A 16,886-nucleotide genomic window follows, 5' to 3' on the forward strand; every position below is an offset into this window, starting at 1 on the left:
GTGTCCCTGGGTTCTCTGTGGGGGTGCCAGCGCCTCGTCTCCCTAAGCGCCCCCAAGGGCATCTCCAGCAGTCACATTCTGAGGGCCTGGGGCTCCCGCCCTCGCCCTGAGAGCTGGGTGCAGCCAGACCGGGACCAGCCGGTTCTCTGAAGGGACAGCCCACCCCCCCCCCCACCCTGCCCCGAGGCTGCGGCCTGCCCGGTCCTTTCCAGCAGGCTGGTCAGAGCTCCCCAGATGCGGGCCCCTTGGGCGGCCTGGCCAGGCTGCTCCTGCACCCCATGGGGGCTCCCCGCCTCCGCGGCTGTCCTGCGGCGTGCTTGGGCCCCAGCCCCGCGGGCCCTGGGCGGCCTCTGGAGGGCGGCGGGCGCCCCTCTGTGCAGCGGCCCTCGGCTTGGGACCGTGGCACATGGTGGTGGAGAGCGAGGCCCCCTGGACCCCCGCAGCTGGCTCCTCCCTTATGTCTGACCCCGCCCCCAGGGCCTGCCCGTCCACGCCCAGGGCCGGGGCTCACGGGGCTGCCCGCACAGCGGCTGCCCGGACGCCCTCACTCGCCACTCTCCACCCCTGCCTCGGGCCCACGGCCGCGCCTCGCTGCTCCGGCCGCACTCGCGGCGGACGGCTCTGCTGCGTGTCCTGGGTCAGCCCGCGGGAGCAGGCCAGGGCCCTCCGCCCGCCTTCCCTCTCTGGCCAGCGTGACCCTCGCGGGCAGCGGCTGCTCCACGCCAGCAGCCCTCGTCGCGGCCGTCCTGTCAGGCAGCAGGGCCTGTGCTGGGAGCTCTGGCCGGCGCGGACGTCCCTCTCCGGCCTCCCAGCCACTACTCAGCCCGTGGCTGCGACCAGGCGCGAGGGCGCCGGGGCTGCGCTCCCGCTGCGTGACGGCCGTGCCGGCTGCAGCCCCCGCCTGCGGTGGGAGCGCGGACTCCGGCGGGGCAGGGACCGCGGTGCCCGCCCTGCAGTGAGGGGGGCGGGGGTGGATGCCAGGACGCTGGGGCAGCGGGGGAGAAGAGAGCAGCAGCCAGGCCCCTCCCACCTGCGTCTGAGGAGGAGGGGGGGGTCAGCGAGGGGTGTACAGGGAGGAGGGGGAAGGGTGTACAGGGGGAAGATGGGGTACAGGGAGGAGAGGGTGCAGGGGGGTGCAGGGGAGGGGGTGCAGGGAGGAAGGGGTGCAGGGTGGAGGGGTGCAGGGAGAAGGGGTGCAGGGAGGAGGGGTGCAGGGAGGAGGGGTGCGGGGAGGAGGGGTGCAGCGGGGGTCCTTCTCTCCCGCAGCCCCCCCGTTGGCCTCTGAGCCGGGCTGTGGAGCAACCATGTCGGCATTTAGCCCGTCTCGTCTCTGCCGCCTCTGGAGGGGGAGCTGGCTCTTGACCTGGACGGGATGTTGGACCCCCGGGTCTGGAGGCCCTGATTCCCGGCAGAGGCGCCCCCCGCCCCCGCCCCGCTGGCTCCCCGCCCCCAGCCCGCTCCCCACGCCCGCGGCGCCCCTGCTGGGGGCCGGCTGAGCAGGGCGCCTGGCTCGGGCGCAGCCACATCCGCGTCTCATGAGGAAAATGTAAACTTTACTTTCGAAAAAGATTATGAAATGAGTAAAGCCCTTCGCGGTGTCCTCGCAGCGCGGGGCGGGGCTCTCAACACAGCGCGGGCAGAGCCCCGGCTGCGAGGTCTCTGCATTTGCTCTTCCTCGCCGCCTCCTGCTCGCGGCCCACGCTCCTGCATTCCTAACGCGACCGCCTGAGGGCGGCTCCCGGGGCGGCTGGCCTGGAGGGGGTCCCGCCTCGGCTGCCTGAGGGGGCATGGCCACCTGCCCTGTCCAGGACGCACCAGCAGGGCCTGGGCGGCAGGGACCCTGTGATGGCTTTTCTGCTTTGCCAGGCTGGACATAGGGGCAGGGAGAGGGGCAGAGTGTGGCCAGGGCGGTGCTGGAGCAGGACAGGAGCCTGTGGTCACAGCCCTGGGAGGCCAGAGCCAGGGGGCCCAGAGGTGGGCGGGTCCAGAGCCGAGGGGGCCAGAGCGGGCGGGGGCGGGGGACAGGCTGCGCGGCACACGCTCTGCTGGCGCGGCCTCTCCGCGGCTCGGGGGCGGGGTGTGCCGACGCCGGGGTGCTCTGTCCGCCTCCCTGCGCGCACGGTCCCGCGTCCAGCGCCCCCCAGGGAGGGAGAAGCCGGGGAGAACAGCGCCGACGGGCCAGGGGCCCACCGCAGGCGCCTGTGGGAAGGCGTCGTCCCCTGGAAAATGCTCGCGGCAGACGCGAGGCGCTAAAGCGGGTGAAAGTCGTGTGGGCAGGTCAGGACGAGGCCGCGTCTTCCCGGCGGGAAGGGGCCACGTCCGGGTCTGACCCGGCGGCTCGCGCCCCCAGCGGCCCTGCCCTTGTCCGAGGAAGCAGCCGGCGAGAGCAGCAAACCGTTGCTGACGGAGGCAGGGCCCGGCCTGGGGCGTCACCCTCCTGCCAGGCCCGGGCGGGTCCGGGCGTCCTGCTCGGAGCCCCCGGGAGCCCCCCGGGCAGTGGCCAGGCTCTGCCACGTCCTATCGCCCTTCCTCCCGCCTGACCCTGAAGACAGCAGGGCGCGCGCCACGGCCCCCGGGAGAACAGGGTCTCCTGATGCGGGCGAGGCCAAGCGGCGAGGCGACGGGCGAGGCAGCCGGGAGTCCGCAGAGCCCGGGCCCAGCATCCCAAGATGACTTGGCGTTTTAGCAAAATGTAAGAGGAATGCGGTGCGGAGACGCGGTGGCTGTGGGGTGTCGCGGGCAGGGCGGGGCGTCCCCAGCTCTGCCGGGCGCCCCCCGCGGGGCTGCCGCTGGCCTGCAGCTGGCTCCTCCGCTGGTGCCCGGGGGCCCGGGCGCCGCTGGACGTGGCCTCGGGAGGTAGCGCAGCAGCCCCGCCTGCTCCCGGGGGGCCGCCGGGCTGACGGGACCAGCTTCTCCCCAGACCCAAGCGGGCGGCGGGCCTAGGAGACTTGGCCGAGCCCGCCCCGGCCAGGCGTCAGGAGCCTGCGCGCAGGAGGGACGCTCGGCCGTGGCATCGGGGCAGGCCGGGGGCGGGGAGCCAGGCTGGTGGCCCCTCTCCCCGCCGGCCCCGGGGCTCCGGCCTGACCGCGCCTCTGGCAGTCAGGGCTGCTGGGTCTGGGACGCGTCCGACGGCCCTGCCGGCCGCACCCCCGCTGCGATGGGCGAGTTCCCCTTCCTGCCGGTCCCGGAGGGTGCTGGTCGTGCGGGTGGGAGCCGGGTGCCGGGGCGGCTGGCCGCGCCTCAGGAGCAGGAGTCTCGGAGGTTGCCGGGGGCCTCCTCGGCCTCGGGCGCGCGGCCCCGGAGCGTGAGCAGCACCCTGCGGTAGGAGCTGCGGAAGGCGGGGTGCGAGAAGCAGTAGACCACGGGGTTGAGCACGCTCTGCAGGTAGCTGAGGCTGCCGGCCAGGTCGGAGGCCAGCACCAGCGCCCTCCACAGCCCGCAGCCGGCCCAGGGGCGCAGGGTGGCCGCCAGGGCACGGGCCAGGAAGCCGGGCAGGAAGCAGAGGGCAAACAGCGCCACCACGGCGGTCACCAGGGCCCGGGCCCTGCGCAGCCGGGGCTGCTGGGCCGGGTCCCGCAGCCTGGCCTGGAGGGCGCCGATGATGCCCGCGTTGCAGTACAAGATGAGGCCGAAGGGCAGGAGGAACTGCAGGCAGAGGAGCACCTCCCGCCACAGGACGCTGAAGGACAGCGAGCTGCCCGGCTCCTGCGGGGGGCACTCGGACCCGGGCGCGAACACGCCGGGGTGGACGAGGGCGGCCACCAGCAGCCAGACCAGGGCGGAGATGCCCTGGGCAGCCCGCAGCGACAGCAGGTTCACCTTGAGGTGCGGGTGGACCACCCGGAAGTAGCGGTCGAGGGCCACGGCGGTGAGGAAGGAGACGCCGACCCCCGGCCCAGCATGAGCAGGAACAGCAGCGCCCGGCAGGCCCCGGGGCCCCCGCCCCAGGCCTTGTGCACCAGGTAGAAGGCGGCGTAGAAGGGCAGGCAGACGGCCAGCAGCAGGTCCGCGACCACCAGGTTGAACAGGTAGACGGCGTGCGGCTTCCACACCCGCAGGCGGAAGAAGAAGGTCCAGAGCGCCACGGCGTTGCCCAGCAGGCCCAGGCCGCACTCCAGCAGCAGCAGCGAGGCCACGGCCACCTCCACCCCCGCGCTGTGCGCCGAGCAGTTGGACAGGGACATGGCGGGCTCTGCCCGGGCCGCTCTGCGCCCGCCGTGGACGTGCAGCCTCTGCTCAGGTGGGGACGACCCGCTCTGCAGCCCCAGACGCGGCGTCTGCGCCCCGCCCCGGAGCTGCTGAGTCAGCACCGGCCAGTCAGGCGCCCGATTTGCCTGGGAAGGAGGCCGGGCCGGAGCGGGGGACCCCCGCGCGCCTCTTTCTCTTCTGTTTTGCTCTGGAAAGGGGAAGCTGAGTTTCACTTCGCCTCGCCCGGGGTCAAGCCGGAGCCAAGTCCCGCCTGGGATGGGGCCCGGGGGGGCTGTGAGGGGCCCATGGGGGCCCACAGGGAGGGGTGGGCGGCGCCTGCTCCTCCCTGGGAACGTGGCCGGGGTGGTGTCAGGACGGCCGAGTCCCTACAATGGCCAAGAGGATCAGCCCCGCTGGCTGCTTCGGGCCTCCCGGCCTGAGCCAGGGTGCGCGGGGCCCCCCGGGGTGTACAGCGGGGGCGGCGAGCCCGGGGAGGGGCCGGAGCCGTCGCCCTCGCCCTGGAGCTGCCTGGCTCCGTGGTGACGTCACACGTGGGCACTGTCAGCGGGTGCCCCCAGCCTCGGGGCCCACGGGCTTTCCAGGGGTTCCTCCCGGAGGCCTGGCTGCCCAGCCCACAGCTGTGTGTCCTCCCTCTGGCTTAGGCTGGTTCTGTGGGACCCCCCACCCCCACATCACAGGCTCGTCTCAACCCAGGACAGGGTCTGAGGACCGCGCTCAGGGACGTCGCCCTCGTGCCTGCCCGGACGGGAGCGGCCTGCTTGCTCGCTGCGGACCTGGGGGTCTGTCAGGTGCGGCGGCTCCGGTGCCCCAGGTCCCTGGCCAGAGGTCGCCCCGGCTGTGGAGGTCCTCGGGCCTCTTTTTGACAAAGTCAGGGTGTTTACTGCGTTTTTATTGAGGAGTTTGGAGCCCGTCAGGCGTTCCCTGCTTTGGGCCAAGGAGAGAAGCAGCTGGAGCTTCCAACCCCGTCTGGCTCCGGGGGGCACTGTCCAGGGGGGCGGCGAGCAGGCGTCGCAGGAGCAGCACGATGAAGGGTGCCCTGGGCGGCGTGGAGGGTGCCGTGGGCGGCGTGGCCGTGGCCTATGGCTCTGCTGCAGCTCGTGTCACGCGTGGGGTCCAGTGCCCAGGACGCGCTGTGTGGACAGGACCTGCGCGGCAGCCCGGCCCTGGGCGGCACGAGGGGGACGGGCCCGCCTGTCCCAGTCCGAGGACGCCACCGGCCCCCGCCCTCCCCTCCGGCAGGCCCTGCCGCCCCTGTGGGCTCATGTCGTTTCTCTCAGCCCCGTGGCCTTTCCCGCACGGTTCCTGGAGCTCCCGCTGCCCCTCCAGGACACTGACCCCTCCCCAGACCGCCACCACCCTTCCCCGGCCCGGCACGCACGTGACCCTGGAAGGCTGGGCTCTGACGGCCAGCCCCGCCTTCTCTGGCACTGGAGAGGGGAGGGCAGCTGGTGGACGCCTGGTGGCCGTGCCGCTGACCGCGTGGACGCAGCCCGGTGTGCCCCTTCCTCCCGCAGGACCCAGCTTCCCGGCACACCCGTCGCCATGACCTGCTGGCCTGCCAGGCCCGCGGCTGGGCGTCTGCGCCCCCTCCTGCCCGGGCCCGGACCCCCGCGTCAGCCCTCAGCCCTTCCGGCCTCCCTGCTCCCCTCGCAGGCGCGGGCCCGCCCCACTCGGCCTTGTATCCTCGCGTCCCGTGCCCGGAGGAGCTCCTGGGGCTGCGGGCTCCCTCGTCCCTGCAGCTGGCGCTGGCCCGCAGGCTCCGTGGCCCCCGCCTTGCAGCGCCTGGCGGCTCCCGCTACGTTCCAGGAGCCAGCGGAGGAGCAGGGCAGGAGGAGGGGCGGGTCTGCCTTTCGGGGCGACCCCGGAGGGCTGTGACTCCACTCCGCGTCGCGCCCTCGTGACATTAGCTCTTGGTTTCTTGTGACGCGCTGACAGTCGTGGTGGCCCTGCCTGGAGCGGCATGGGCGGCGGCGGCGGCACGGTCACTGCGTGTCCCCTGGGCGGCCCCGCGCCCCGCCCTGTGCCCGCTGCCGGCCGGCGGGGGAGGCGCTCCGTGCGAGGATGAAGGTCGGCCCGTTTCCAGGTCTCCACTCGGGTGGCTTCCCTCCTGCGCGTGACGTTCCTTCCAGCCAACACTTGCTTAGACGTCAAAACGCGGTTCAGTGGCCGCGGAGGCCCGGAGAGGGACACGCACCGCCACGGGTGTGCGCTGGCCGCGGCCGCGGCTCAGTGAGGGCTGCGGGAGGGGGAGGGGCTGCCAGCCCGGCTCCCACGGGAGGCGCGTCCAGGTCCCACGCTGCCTCCCTCGGTCTTGTGCCTGCGGCTCGGGGTGCACAGCGCGGCCGGCTCGAGGGGGCTGCCCCTTAGGCAGGAGTCAGCTGAGGAGCGGGCTGCTTCCTGACTCCCCGGCAGGGTTGGCGCCGCCCACCCTGGGGGCCCCCGGAATCCGTCCTCACCCCGAGGAGGCAGGCACCAGGCGGCCTCAGGCGGGGCTGCCTCTGTGCTGGGAGGGAGGCGGCTTCCCCCGCCGAGACCGCCCGCACCCCAGGTGGACAGCAAGTGGACGCAGGCCTCGGGGATTTCCTCTGGGCCGGAGGCCCTTCGGGACGCCGCTCCGGGCTCCGGGAGCTGAGCTGGCCTCCTGGGGCCTCCTGGGGGACAGGAAGTGGTGTCACGCGCTGGTCACAATGGGGGCCCCGCCGAAGCCACGGCTGCTGGTGGCCCGTCAACGCCAGGATGCCGAGGGGGCGCCCCGACGCCAAGGAGCCGGCAGAGCCAGGCTGCCCTGAGGATGGCGGGGCCGGGCCCCACCCCGAGAGGGTGGCCCAGGAGGTGCTGGTGAGCGGGGCTCAGGCTGGGCCGCGGGTGAGAATTTGGAGTCTCCAGCCAGCGCCCTGGCCCTGCCCCTCCACGGAGGCTCCGCTGCCGTCCCCCCAGGGCAGCCCAGGGGCCCCGCCGGGCACACTGGCAGGGGGATGTGGCCCACCTCCTCCCAGGGGCCTCACGCTCCTCTCTTCCTCGGCTTGTCCGGGGCAGGGTGGGCAGCGAGCTGCTGCCTCAGCGAGCCCCACGCCCACGGACGGCGCGAGCTCTGACGGTGCTGCTGACAAGTGAGACGCGGACGAGACTGGCTCTTCCCGCCGCGCTTCCCAATTCCCACGCGCCCGGCCGGCCTGCGGGGCGTCGGCTCCCTGTTCGGTCCACGGTGGCCCCTGGCTGGGCCGGGCAGGCGGGCAGGCGCACAGCGGGGCTGGCCCGGGGGCCCGGGGGCCGTCATGCAGGGCTCCGCACCAGTCCCGGCCCGCGCACAGGGCGGCGGAAGGGGACAGCGAGGGCAACGGGGTGGCCTGGAAGGGCCGGGCAGCAGGAGCCAGTGCCTCGCCCAGGCCTGGCTGGTGACCCTGATGCCACAGTGGGTGCCCACCGCCCCCCTCCATGACCTCACCCCCGAGCCCCTGGGTCTGTGCTTGCTGCTGCCACCCCCGCCCGCCCCTCGGCTCGCGCCCCTTACACTGAGCACTGATCGTGTGCGGGCCCTGGCTGAGTCCTGCAAGGCCCGCCAGCCCCTGTGGGGACAGCCAGCCCGGGCAGGGGACGGGGGGAGCAACGCAGATGCAGGAACAGGGGCCCCAGGGCCGGGCCACGGAGCCAGCGCTCCGGACAGCCCTGGAGCCCGTCAGGCCGGCTGGGAACTGCCGCCAGGGCTGCCCAAGAGCCCGCTCAGGCCTTCTCGCGGGCGTCCAGCGGCACGGCCGTCAGAGCGTCGTCGAGGACGCTCCTGAGGGCATCTGAAAAGTTGTGGCCAGTGGTGCCTGTGCGGCCATCGGACGGGGCTGGCCCTGTGGCCACACTGACCAGTGCACGTGTCCACACTCGTGCAGAAGCCCATGCATGCGCCGCGGAGCTCCCTGTCTAGCTGGGTGCACCCGCCCCTGCGGCCCCTCTGCGGCCTTCACCCCAGCACCCCGGCAGACTACGCGTGGCGGGCAGGGCCTCCCGAGGGTGCCCACAGCCCTGCCGGGCCAGACGCTGCCACGTCAGTGCTGGGGTGACGCGGACAAACACCGACTTATCCTAAAGCTAAACTCCGTCTCCGCCACCCTGGGGCTCGCGGGGTGACACAGCCGCTGAGCCTCCCTGCTGGGGCTGTTCGCAGCCGCTGCTGGCCCTTCAGGAGCGGCCTCCAGGAGCAGGAGAATGTCCCTGGAGCCCTGGTCTTGTAGCTCTGCCCCAGTGCGGGCCGCTCAGTCCTTCTGCCCGGGCGGGCAGTCCCTGTCCGGCACAGCTTTGGTCCGTGTACACAGGACGTGCCTGAGTGTCGCCGACGGTCACTGCTCCTGTTTTGAAACCCGCATGGTAGGAAGGCAGCTGTGGGGCAGCTGTGAGCAGCTGTGGGCTCCCACCCACTGACCCCTGCACCCTGCCTCTCCGCAGGGAGCTGCTGTCCCCTGGCAGAGTCCCCGGCGCCTGGCAGTGTCAGAGACCGGCCTGGGCTCTGGAGGGGCCTTGCTGAGGGGAGGCACAGGAGGCGCGGGGGGTGCAGGGGTGCAGCCTGAGTCTGTCCCCTCGCGGCAGGTGCTGCAACAGGAGGTGACTGCCCTGCGGGAGGAGCTCCGGCGGCAGGAGGTGCGCTGGTCAGAGGCCCACGGCCAGCTCCAGCACCAGATGGACGCTCTGAGGAGGCGGGACCAGGAGCTGCGGGGCCGATTCAGGGCCTCAGGGGCGCTGGGGATGGAGGCCCAGAGGCCACCCTTGGCCTCCGCCCTGCCCAGGGGCGGGCCGGACACACAGGTATGGAGGTTCCTCCTGCCCTGGTGCTGGGGTGGGGGTGCTGCCCAGAGCGCCCGGCCTGGGCGACCACCACCCGCGCCTCAGTGGGGATGAGACGCCCCGGGCCGAGGGCGGAGTGCGGCGCATCTGCTCTGGCGAGCGGGACACGGCCAGCCTGTCTGCATTGCTGCTCGCATGCGGGGCGGGGGGCTGGGCGGGGCTGCAGGGAGTGCGGGGGGCGGGGGGCACAGGGGGCAGGGGACGAGGGGGGGTGGCGAGGGAAGGGCAGGGCGGCAGGGTGTCCAGGCTTCTGGCCTTCACACCAATGTGCCCCCCCGCACCGTGATTGGCAAGTGCCCCAAGCGAGGTCAGGCCCTTGCGGGTCGTGAGGTCTCCAGGGCAGGCAGGAAGCCTGTGGTGGCGCCTGGGCATGGGTGGGCGTGGGCGTGGGTGGGCGTGGGCGTGGGCAGGTGTGGGTGGCCGTGGGTGGATGTGGGTGGCCGTGGGTGGATGTGGGTGGCCGTGGGTGGATGTGGGTGGCCGTGGGCAGGCATGGGCGGCCGTGGGCGTGGGCGGCCGTGGGCATAGGCAGGCGTGGGCAGGTGTGGGTGGCCATGGGCGGTTGTGGGCAGCCGTGGGCGGGAGGCTGTGGGCCAGCGCGGGTGGGTGGGTGGGGCCCAGGGCTCACCGCTCCCCCAGAGGGCGGCTCACGTGGCTGGCTCTGTGCGCCTCCCCAGGCGCCAGCACTGGGTGCAGGTGGAGCAGACATCAGTCTCCACGTGTGAGAAGTCAGGAGGTGCCTACTGCTAGATCAGCAGGGACCCCCAGTCACCTTTGCGAGGTCTGGGGACCTTCTGGGTTGCGTAGCCGGGGCAGGGGCATGAGGGCATCCCGGGGTGGCCGGGGCTGCGTGGAAGGGCCCCCAGCAGGTGGCAAGCAGGGGCGGGCAGGCAGCCGGCGTGGTCAGGAGAGGCGCCTTGCTTGGGGAGCTGTGGGGGGACCCGGTGTGTGGCGGGGTCTCCCACACGGGGACGTAGAGTCGCAGAATTTGGGAGTTTTACGAGCAGGATTCCAGGAGAGACGATTATCCGGGTCACTCTGGGTAAGCTGGGGCCCAAGGTCAGAAGCCGTGCCCAGTCTGCACAGGGGAGCCCGGCCCGGGGCTGGCGGTCTGGGGGCTCCTGGCCTGGGGGCTCCGGACCTGGGGCTCGCACTTGTTGCCCAGGAGGGACTGGGGCTTCGGGGTCCCGCGGCACAGCCCCTCCCAGAGGGGCTCAAGTCCCAGGTCTCGCTTTCTGGGGCTTTAAAGGCGAGAGCCCTGCCCGGGGCAGGCCAGGCCCCTGCCCTGCGGAAAGGCCAAGCCCAGTGCCAGCGTGGCCCTGACCGCAGCCCCACGGGTGCCTCTGCTTCCAGGCTCACCGCCCGGCGGACGTGCAGATGGCTCACGTGGGGCTCCCCTCTGGCCTGGAGGTTGCACGGCCCCCCGACAAGCAGCGAGGTGAGCGTGAGCCCAGCCGGCCAGTCACGGCGCCACATGGGGGCGGGTAGGGAGGGCGCGGTGGCAGCAGAGGCCCAGCTCTCAGGCCAGTGCCTGGGCGGTGACCCTGGCCGTGGTGGCCCGGGATGTGCGTCCCCATCCCCCACACCGGCCCGCGGGCCTCGGAGCGCACAACCTCGCGCAGGCAGGGCCCTGCCCGGATATGGCCCCGAGCACAGCCCCCGGCAGGCTGCCTCCTGCGCTGCTCCTGGCCCCACTCGCCCGGGCAGTGCTGCCTGGTGGGGAGCGGCCGTGGGCGCAGGGCTCGTTCCCTGGGCTCAGCTTCTTGAGTTTCTCCCGTTAATGGCTCCATGAACCCGGAACCCAGGTCTCTAGCGTGCAAACGCGTGCACAGCGCCCATGTGAGGTGACCGCCAGCCCCTCTCCGTCCCCGCCGCACCGTGACCGTGTGTCGCCCCAGAGTGAAGGTTCACTACGTGTGTCCTGACGGGCGCTGGCCCCCACTGTGCAGAGTAGGGGTGTCCGCCGTCCTGAGCTGCCGGCCCGTTTGTCGAGTGGACCAAGCCGACATGTGCTGCGGGGACTCCCTGGGTGGGCGGCCACCCACCTGTCTCTGGAGCACTAGCCACGCTGCCCCCGCCCTGGCCAGCCGGGCACCAGGGCCTCCAGAAGTGGGCGGCGTCCAGATGGTTCCTTAAGGTGCAGTTTCCCCCAGAAACGAGGTGTTTTCATAGCTGCGCCCTGAGACGCGGCTGCTGCACACTCCCAACACGGCGCGTGGTCAGGGTCTGGGGTTTCACTGCTGGAGACCCCGCCGGGCCCGTGCTGGGCGGAGCAGTGGGCCCCGGGGAGGCTGCAGGCCCCACACGCCCGTCGGCTCCAGGGAGTGTCCAGTGGCCATCAGGTGAAGCCGGGCAGGGGCAGCTGCTGGATGAGTCTTACACATCAGCCCAAAGACGGTTCTGGAGGATGGGTGTGTGCCCCACGTTCCTTCTTTGGCTTCCGTCCTCTACTTGCAAAACAAAATCAACCCCTTGTGCCAGAATTTACACGTGAGGACGGCCGGGCCAGGCACCCAGAGGGCGTCCGGCAGCGAGCAGGGGGCCAGGGAGGCCGCAGACGGGCTGGGAATCCCCGTCCTGTGCAGCCGAGCTGCTTCCCTCTGCGTTTCCCGGCGTCTGGAGGACACTGCGTTTCACTGCGTCGCGGAGGAGCCGTGGCCCTCGCGGTGGGGGCGCCCGGCTGCCCTTTCGGGGACTGAGAACTCACAAGGGGGTCGTGTGCGGAGCTGTCTCTGGATCCCTGGGGAGGTGGTAGCGTCGAGCCTGAGCGCGGGTCTGTCCCTGCGTGGGGTGAGCAGCGCAGGACGAAGGCAAGAAACTCGAAGTCTGGGCCTCCCCGGTGCCACAGCGGTTGAGCGCTGGGCTGTCAAGCTGCCCGCAGCCTCTGCAGCGCCGGTTCGATCCCGGCCGGCAGGTGAGGGTCCCACATGGCGTGCAGACCTCTCCTGTCTCCCCGCTGCTCCCTCAGCAGTGTATTTCGTCAGTCTGCCTGTTCTGTTCCCCACTTTGTCTCTGGTGAGTCCTCTCACCCCCCGTGCATCTGGCTTGTACCCCAGCTCTTGTACAAAAATAAATAAATATTAAAAAAAAAAAGAAACTCGAAGTCCAAGTGAGCGGGGCCTCGAGGGGTCACCTGGAATGGGCAGCCCCACCCATGGGCAGTCTCGTGTGCATGAGCACAGCGGTGGGCAGCTTGGGGTGTGTTTGGGGTGCAGCTGGGGTAGGGGTGACCAGGGCTGTTGCCTGGGGGCCCTGTTGTGGACACACGTGGACACACGTGGTGTCCCCGGTCAAACACGGTCTCTGCTGTGGGCTGTTCCTGCAGAAGCCCAGGCCGGGACTCTGGCCTTGGTGAGAGGCCCCTGAGGCCCTGGTTGGGGGTCGAGCAGGAACTCTGGGCACCAGGACAATGTCCCCGAGAACGAGGGGGGCCGGGGTCCCACAGGGCCCACAGAACCTCAGTAGAGGGGCTCGCGGCTTGGTGGACACGCCCTCGGGGGGGCACCGTCCTCTGGTGCGGCCTTGTGTCCCGCCGCGCGGGCGCCCTGCTTGGCTGCCGTGTGCCGAGATGGACTCGCCAGGCTCTTGCGGTCCTCGTCATCGCTGGGCTGAGCCCCGCTGGCCCGGGCCGCCCCGCCCTGCGCCCACCCGTGCGCCCCTTGCCTGCATAGCCTCCCCTCGCGCCCACCTGTCCGCAGCCTCTGTGCTGAGGCTTGGGGGAGATGGTCCGGGAGACCCGCCGGCCCCCAGGGCGCCGAAGGCTCCGTCTTCCAGGCTCTGGGCTCTGGCTCTGCCTCCGGCCTGCCCTGGGACGGACGGTCTGCCCGGACCCTGTGCTCGGCGCCGCTTCCTGCCGGCCTGCGCAGCAGGGAGAGTAAAATCTGGCTCCCAGCGGGGGCCGGTGTGCAACAGCTGGGCTGACCCTCCTGCAGAGGGCGCATCCCCGTCCGCGCTGCAGACTCTGGCTTGTCTCGGGGCGGACCTGCAGGTCCAGACAGGCTGCTGCTGGCAGCTCTCGGAGGGGCAGCCCTGGCGGCGCCCAGGGGTGGCTCCTGGTTTGACCTACAGGGGAGGTCAGGAGCAAAGATCCTTTGCTTTGCTTTCAAACCTTTAAATGGCGCAGGATTTCCTGCTCTGCCGGCCGTTGGCGGGTGGGTGGGGGTTAGCAGCGTTCAAGTTACGCAGCTAAGATCACACGAGCCCAGACTTCCCCAGAGAGCGGGCCTGCGTCTCTCTGAGCGAGGAAGCCACAGCCCCAAACTCCCTCAGCCCCACAGTCGCCTTGGAAAAGGCGCGATGACCTCACCTCACTGCCCGGTCCTGCTGGGGACTCCCCTTGTCTCCCCAGAAGTGTGACAGCAGGTCTGTGGGGGTGCTGCCCGCACCCTGCGGCAGCCTGACCTCCGGGACTGCAAAGGGACAGGACAATAGGACGGAGTGTTACGGGGCGGGGAGAGGGGCACCCCAGAACCCCCAAACCTGCCCGCTCCAAATAGGTTCTGCCATCCACCACATCAGGACAAACATATAAGCCCTTCAGAGGAAAGGAACGTTAACGCAGTTGGTGCGCAACACGGAAAAGGGAAAAAATAGTTTCCAAATCAAGCCCCAGAGTCACCCGTCCCCTTGGGGCCAGCGCCCGGACAGGCAGGGCTGCCCACGCAGGGCCTCTGAGGCCCGAGAGCTGCCCCCGTCTGAGGCCCCTCCTGGTCGGGACCCACAGGACGGGGTTAGCAACAGCCGGACAAGCCCAGGCCTCCCCCGCGTTTGTTCCCAGCAGCCGGGACCGAGAAGCCAGCGCAGCTTCTGCCCGAGGGGCCGCGTCCCCGTCCTCAGCTCTGGCCAAGCCCGCTGTGCCACCGCGCCCGCCTTCACGCTGGCCTTCAGTGCTGACCCGCAGGCACGCAGCGGGGAGGACGCGGCCCTCGTGGCCCTGAGCAGGCCAGCCCTTGGCAGTGAGACGTCACTGCCGACCACAGCAGGGTCAGGGGCCCTGGGAGTGGCCGTTGCTCCTCAGAAGCCCGTCCAGCCCATGCCGTGCCGCTGCCCTGAGCTCTGAGACCTCCTGAGCCCGGGCGGGTCCATTCACAGCTCCTCCCACGGGCCTCACTCCTGCTCGGGGGCACGACTGGACGGGCCTGCCCTCCTCCCCTCTGGGGGACACTGCTGGGGTCTGCCCAGGGGAGGCTCGTGCGGCGGTCAGCACCCGCCCGCCCACTGACCGTCACGAGTGACACAGACTCTGTCCCCCCTGCACCGTGCGTCTCCTGAGTGTGTTTTGCTGCCCCCGGCCTGCCGGAGACGGGCAGCAGGCGACAAAACAAAGGGTAAAAAGGCCCCAAGCGGACATTAAAGACTAACCAGTTGGGCCCCGGCAGCTTCTCTGTGCCCAGACGCGGTGGACGGGCTGCGGGAGCAAGTGGACGCAGCGCCCAGCAGGGGCCGGGCCCGGGGGGCGGGGGTCTGTCTGTGAGGAGCCCGTGAGCAGAGGACGGCAGCGGGTGTGGGACGGCTGATGCCTCACAGGAGGGCGGGCTGGGGGACGCCTGAGGGGAGGGCGCGCTGGCCATCAGAGGGCCCCAGTGGAGCTGGGGACATGATTGTGTGTTGCAAGAGGCCAAGGAGGCCGGTCGCCCAGCATGACGTCCACGCATAAATGAAAGTGTGAGAGCAGGAGGAGACGCGTCCCGGAGGCCAGCGCCGAGTGGCTATGTCTCCCCAGGTAGCTGGGCACAGGAGCCCCCTCGGGAGGCACTGCATCCCTGTGCCGGCTGGACCGCAGCAGGGCCCTGGACGCGGACACGCCTCCCGCGTGTGCTGTTTTCCAGCAATGCTCTCGTCCTTGAACTTGGACTTGAGCAGGGCTGCCCGAATCAGCGGCTGCAGGCCAGTCTCTCCATGAACCGTGGAGACTGTGGACGAGCCACGCGTGCTCGGCGCAAGCATGTCCTGTGCAGAGTGGGCACGAGCCTGTGTGGAGGCGCCTGTCATCCCCCCGAGGGTCCTGCATCGCGCCACCCCCGCGCACACGGGCTGCTCCGAGTGGTCACGGTCACACACGTACAAAATGTGTCCTGCAGGGAAACCGCACCCCGACGGCTCCCAGGAGACCGTGCTCCCCGACGGCACGGTCATGTTCGTGGGAAGGTGAGTGTCTCGGCGACAGGCCAGGCCCAAGCCTCCTCAGGGCTCGGCTGCTGGGGTCAGTAACTTCTTCAGATTAATTCAAATTTCCTAAGCGCCTCCACGGTTGTGCAAAAAGAGCAGAAGATGATGTCCTGAGGTGGGAAGCTTGGTCAGGGGACCTCGGTCTAAGTCCCTGACGGAGGACGTGGACGCAGACGCTGCCCTCGCTTCCTCCCTGACACCAGTGAAGCTAACGGGGCCCGGCGTCCCCGAGCGGGTGTCTGGAGGCGAGTCCCGCAGGCCCCGCGCCGGGAGCAGGAAGGCAGACGGGCGTGTCCCACCGGCGTGAGCAGAGAGCCAGAGCCCAGGCCCCACCCCAGCCGAGCCCACCGTGGCCCCAAAGCCCACGGCCCTAGTGCGTGACTGAGCCACCTCGTGCCTCCGCCGGCCTTTCGTGTCCTGCACCGGGACTTGCCCCGCCGGCCCGCCCGCCACATCCCGGCAGGGGACGCACAAGCACGTCTCGCCCCCAGGAACGGCGACAGGACCATTGTGTTCACCAACGGGCAGAAGGAGGTCCACACCGCCCGCTTCACCAGGAGGGAACACCCGGACGGCTCTGCCAGGACCGTGCACAGCGACGGCCGCCAGGAGACCCAGCACGCGACGGGGAGGGTCACGGTCAGAGACCGGGCAGGCCGCATCCTCCTGGACCGGCCGCCCAGCGCCCCGCCCCACGCGCTCCTGGGCACAGCGCTGCTGAAAAGGAGACAGAGTATGTCGTGCTGACGTGCCGGGGGTGCAGAGCCGCACACAGGCCTCGGGCCACTCGTGTTGCCCAGAAGTTGTAAATAAATGGTGGTGATTACCAGCCGGGCTCCTGGTCAGAGCGGCGAGGACATCGCCTCAGGGGGCACTGCCTCTGCTGCTGCTCTTCCTGGCGTGGCTCTGCCCAGAGGGCCCGGCAAGCACCCGTCCACACGTGCTGCCCTCTGGCACTGCTGCCCGCCTGGTGTCCCTGGTTCCTCGTGCACTCTGGGGGCTCAGCCTGACCAAGCCCCCGACTGGCACCATCCCAGGCCTTGCTGGGTGGGCCATAGCAGGGAGCCCAGGGAGCCAGCCCAGGGTCAGGAGGACACACCTGGGCAGCCTGCTGGCTGGTCCTTGCAGAGGGCACACTGCCTGTGTGCCGGGACGGTCAGCAGGGCCTCCTCGTGCTGGCCCACGTGGGTCTGCAGGGCTCAGACTTGGCACCGCCCCGCCAAGGGCATCAGCCTTTCTGCGGGTCTGGCCGCGGGGCGTGGGGAGGCCGCCGCCTGTGGGTGGACACCAGGCCCGGGAAGGGGAGGACACTCATCGGGTTGCACATCTGCCCGTGGACTCCACTGCCCTGGGGCAGGGATGGACGTGTGCGCTCCGGGGGCCGTCCAGGATCTGAGCCCGCAGCTGGCACCCCAGCGAACCCTGACTGTCGCGAGGCCTTTGCTTCAGGCAACAAACCCAGCAGGAGCCTCACCCCAGGCAAGGTCCGGCAGTGGTGCCGGCCAGCCCAGGGGCCAGGCGGCCTGGGAGGGTCCCCACGGGCTCCCTGCCCGTAGGACGTGGCCTCTGCCCCCGCAAAGTCACCCGTGAGGTGACTCCAGGACAAGTGTCTCTGCAGGGGGTCCCCAGGGTCACCCGCGGGGACCGCCCAGACTACCGGCCGGCGGGGCTCTGCAGGA

General features: G+C 71.1%; 1 protein-coding gene across 1 annotated transcript; it reads right to left on the reverse strand.

Annotated features, from left to right (window-relative positions):
* Positions 1–3,240: 3,240 nt before the first annotated feature.
* GPR31 (G protein-coupled receptor 31) lies at positions 3,241–4,184 on the reverse strand. The gene is given in 2 exon segments (XM_037518805.1): positions 3,241–3,887; positions 3,890–4,184. Coding segments are annotated over 2 exon segments (942 nt in total).
* Positions 4,185–16,886: the final 12,702 nt, after the last annotated feature.

The sequence above is a fragment of the Talpa occidentalis genome, unplaced genomic scaffold (assembly GCF_014898055.3).
Source record: "Talpa occidentalis isolate TD23 unplaced genomic scaffold, MPIMG_talOcc4v2.1 talOcc4.2, whole genome shotgun sequence".
NCBI classification, from domain to species: domain Eukaryota; kingdom Metazoa; phylum Chordata; class Mammalia; order Eulipotyphla; family Talpidae; genus Talpa; species Talpa occidentalis.